Source organism: Sinocyclocheilus grahami, unplaced genomic scaffold (assembly GCF_001515645.1).
Source record: "Sinocyclocheilus grahami isolate Dianchi unplaced genomic scaffold, SAMN03320097.WGS_v1.1 scaffold2040.1, whole genome shotgun sequence".
NCBI classification, from domain to species: domain Eukaryota; kingdom Metazoa; phylum Chordata; class Actinopteri; order Cypriniformes; family Cyprinidae; genus Sinocyclocheilus; species Sinocyclocheilus grahami.
Genome location: NW_015507219.1, coordinates 3765 through 8532, shown reverse-complemented (window position 1 = coordinate 8532; position 4768 = coordinate 3765). Strand labels below are relative to the sequence as shown.

General features: G+C 36.8%; 1 protein-coding gene across 1 annotated transcript; it reads left to right on the top strand.

Annotated features, from left to right (window-relative positions):
* Positions 1–207: 207 nt before the first annotated feature.
* Positions 208–4762, top strand: LOC107573811 (NXPE family member 1-like; the record flags this gene model as incomplete). The annotated part of the gene is made up of 4 exons (XM_016260262.1): positions 208–401; positions 502–563; positions 4190–4546; positions 4745–4762. Coding segments are annotated over exons 1-4 (540 nt in total), but the record flags the coding sequence as incomplete, so codon positions are not given.
* Between the last annotated feature and the right edge of the window lie 6 nt (positions 4763–4768).

Genomic DNA, 4768 nt, shown 5'->3' with positions numbered 1-4768 from the left:
AAAATGTTTGGTTTCAGTGAACTGGTGCTGCGTTTGCTAAACTACACAGAAAAAGCTGCAGTTTTGAAAACAACTGCGTTTGTGTGGATTAAATGCTCTATGAACAGAGTTGATTTTACTCTGGAGATTTTGCTGTTTACATTCCTGTTTTTGTGTTTCTGCTTTTTTTTTTTTGCCAAACAGAAAACTGCTGAATTTTAGTTCCAGGAGCAAGAATATCTTATTCACTGATCTACATTCATCTAATGTAGAAATCAAACAAAGCCAAGCTAAAGAGCATCTGTGTTCATTCAACTGCATGTCATATACTTTGTGGGAACGCCTCATTTTCAGAGCCGTACACCCATTTTCATCATATTTGGCAATGGTCATGCCATCCATGGAGAAATCAAATGCACCAGGTAATCAGGAGTTTATAGACTTTATTACATTTGTCATGTTATGGGTCAATGGTTTCATGTTTTGAAGGATATGTACATTTAAAATTGAGATGTATTTCAGTCTGCAGGTTAAGACGATATGCATTACTACTGGCTTTTTTTCTTTGGACATCATTCTGTTTGGTAAGTTTGTAAGACATTTTTAAGCTGACTTTAAAATAATTATCAAATTAATAAGCATTGTATTTCTACACAAATAAAGAAGTGTCAAACAGGGTTGTGTGGCATTCAACTCAATTTGAATTGAGAATGCATTTTAACATCCAATTAAATTCCTAATTCTGAATTTAGCAAACAAAATGCAGAATTTGAATGTAAGTACCGATTTGTGTAACTGCTGTAAGTGTAGTTTTAAATATTAAAATAAATAGGTTTTTAGCAAGAATCAATTAATTTTTATGTTTCATATTTATTTTTTATAAAGTTGCCTGAACATAGTGTAGTGGACATGTTTTCCAGAACTGAATAAAAGCTTAATTTCAAAGAATAAATAGGCTAAATATGGCTGTTGAAAATCTTTGAATGGCAGTTAATAAATTGCTCTTCCTGTCATCCCAACTCCGATGCAATACTTTAATGTAATTATTTACTTATACATTAATTTAATCTTTTACCTTTTTTTTTTTTTTTTTGTGCAGATTGACATATGTTTTCATAGCCTTCAAATGACACATTGTTTGGAGGACAACTTTGAAATAATGACAATGGATTAAAATTAAAATATTACTTTCACTTTAATAATTAATACTATTTGGATTCATCAAAATAATCATTAGTTCTAGTTTAATCATGCTAAATTACTTTTTGCTCCACACATGCATGTATGTACAGTCATGACCAAAAGTTTTGTCAGTGACATCAATTTTGTGTTTTGCAAAGTTTGCTGCTTCAGTATTTGTAGATTATTTTTCCACATGTTTCTATGGTATGCTGAAAAACAATGATAAGCATATCATAAGTTTTAAAGGCTTTTATCTGCAAAAAAAAGATGAGTCAATATTTACAGTGTTGACCTTTGCTCTTTCATAACCTTGCAATTCGCTCTGGCATGCTGGATATTAGCTTCTGGGTCAAATCCTGACTGATGGCGATCCATTCTTGCCTTATTAGTTCTCGGAGTTGATCAGAATTTGTGTGCTTCTGCTTGTCCACTCGCCTTTTGAGGACTGACCACAGGTTCTCTATGGGATTGAGATCCGGGAAGTTGCCTGGCCACGGATCCAAAATTTAAATGTAATGATCTTCGAGCCACTTCTTTATCACTCTTGCTTTGTGACATGGTGCTCCATCATGCTGGAAAATGCACGGATCATCACCAAACGTCCTGCAAGAAGTCGCTCTTGCAGGACGTTTGATACCATTCTTCATTCCTGGGAGTGTTTTTGGTAGAATTATGAGAGAGCCCACTCCCTCGGTTGAAAAGCAACCCCACACATGGATGGTCTCGGGATGCTTCACTGTTGGCACAACACAGGACTCATGGTAGAGTTCACCTTTTCTTCTCCGAACAATCGATTTTCCAGATGTCCCAAACAGTCGGAAGGGAGCTTCATCAGAGAAAATAACTGTGCACCAGTCTTCTGCTGTCCAATCCTTGTACTTCCTGCAGAATTTCAGTCTGTCCTTGATGTTTTTCTTGGAGAGAAGTGGCTTCTTTGCTGGCCTTCTTGACATCAGGCCGTTGTCCAAAAGTCTTGGCCTCACTGTGCGTGCAGATGCTCTCACACCAACCTGCTGCCATTCCCGAGCAAGCTCTGCACTGCTGGTGACACGATTCTGTAGCTGACTCCTAAGGAGGAGACGGTCCTGGCGCTTGCTGGATATTCTGGGACGTCCTGAAGACTTCTTCACTGCAGTCCAACCTCTCTCCTTGAAGTTCTTGGTAAATGGTTCTTTTAAGTGCAATATTCTTTGTAGCAGTTTCCTTGCATGTGAGGCCATTTTGATGCAAAGTGATAATGGCTGCACGTGTTTCTTTGGAGGTAACCATTGCTAACAAGAACACAATGATTGGAAGTGCTTCTTCCCTGCTTTTATAGCAATCAGTCTGCTCTTACAATCTAATTAATATGATGGCGATTTCACTATATAGTACTACTCATTCACACTTTCACATGTTATGATAAAAAAACTTGATTTTTTAATGGGTTTTTTTATTTTTTTGTGAAAATCAAATTTTTTGACCAATGAAGCTTTTAGCAATTATTTAAAATCCATCTGATCACTCTACACCAGGGGTCGGCAATCTACGGCATACGTGCCAACAGTGGCACACAGAGGGATAATCGCTGGCACGCGAGCAGTAGGGAAAACTGCATTCTGATGTACATTTTGAGTTAATAACTTATCATAGTCACACAGCCTGTTAGGAGCTATAAATACTATTAAAGTGTGAGAATTAACTTGCTCTAGTCTACGGATGCATGCATGACTGCTGCACATACTAGGCACTTCAGATCAAATCCTCAGCGGTCTAACAGCGCTCGTCAATGTCAAAATGACTGAACTGGCTTACTGTTCACAGAAGCAGAGCGCAAAGCGTCAGTTTAACGTTAAAGAGAGCGAGGTAAGATAAAGCTGCAAATCATTTAATATTAGTAAACTTTAACGATACGTTTTACGATATAAATGTTAAATGATCGACAGCTATATCCAGTGATGCAAACTACTCGATTTTTTTTTCTCAGATATGGCCATTTTGAGAGAGACAGAGAGAGAGAGAGAGAGAGAGAGAGAGAGAGAGAATGTGTAAATTGTCTGTGTCTCTCTACAAACAATGAAGCTGAGTTTAGTTACATAAAAAACAGAGATTTTACCCCCCTCATTGCTGAGAAATATAATATAGCGATTCAGTATTGATTTATAAAAGTCGCGTGGCAGCGCTGACAAGTTTATGAGCTTCTGAATGTTACTTTTTGCACACCACGATCTCTGTGTGCGAGTGCATCAATTAAAGCTGAGCATTAATATAGAACAGTGATCAAACTGAACTGTTTTAATGCATTGGCCTTGTCACACACACACACACACACACACACATACAGTGGTGTTCAGTACGGTCACACTGTATATCTGTTATTCAATAAACTTTTGAAAAGTTTAAAAAACAAGTTATGAAAAAATCCTCAGAAACTATTTGCATGAAAATCAAATAGGCCTATTGTTTTTTATCGTATCATTTAAAAATGTGTATGTACAGAATGCATTAATAAAGGGGGGGGGGGTTGGCACAGTGGTTAACCAGAAAAATGTAAAATGGCACGTCATGCCGAAAAGGTTGCCGACCCCTGCTCTACACAATAATCTAGAAACAACGTGAATGAACACAACAACAGCTTAAGCAACAAACTTTGCAAAAAACTAAATTTATGTCACTTCCAAAACTTGACTGTATGGCCATGACTGTATAAAACTTCTCAGTAATGCTCTTCCAAATATAGTCTTAAGCTTCGACTTAAGTGTCAAAAAATTCATAGTTACAAGTAGGACTTTTCTAAGAGTAGGACACTTTTAATAAGAAGCTAAAAGCAACTTTTAGTAAAGTCTAAGACTGATTCTTGAGTGTTGACTGAGGTGACACTTAAGGCTTGAAAACTAAGGACTAGTACCCATTCACAGTTTGTGCCAAATCCCTACAGATCTACATAACTTAGAAATCCAGAAAGTATCTGTATCTACAATGAACATTAAACCTTTGCACATAGAAATAAAAGGAATTTGGTCTGAATTATATCCTGATCCTCTCTCAGGTTCTGTGGGCATGGAATGGTGGGATTCATATAAAACAATTTCAGCCCCCCAGACCTGTACTAGTTCCTCGAAATAACAATTCTTCCATAATATCAGCGGTTGACATGGGAATCAGCGATGAGGAGTGGGAAAGACTACAGAAGGCTCTGGACTGGCCTATTCCAGATCAAGAAATCACTCATCTGATTCAGAGCACAAGTCCAGTCCACTCAACTTTCTCTATTGTGGGACTCAAAGAGAGTTACAAAGTGGGAGAAAATATCTCTGTTATTATCACAGCCAGAGACCACAACAAGAACCTGAAAAGATATGGAGGAGACTTTTTCAAAGCAAAACTTTTCAGTACAGAACTAAAGGTCAGTATATTTTATAATATATTATTTTTAAAACACATTTTTGTGAAAAAAAAGAATGTACAGACTTGCATTAATTGTTGATTTGTTTTTATTTACAAAATATTACATATTGTGTTTAGGTTTAAAAGCTTTAAAAAGTCTTTGCCAACAGACATTAGTTTTCTGCATTACATTTATTCTTTTCCATTTCTCTTGAAGGCGAGTGTGTACGGGGAGGTTGTG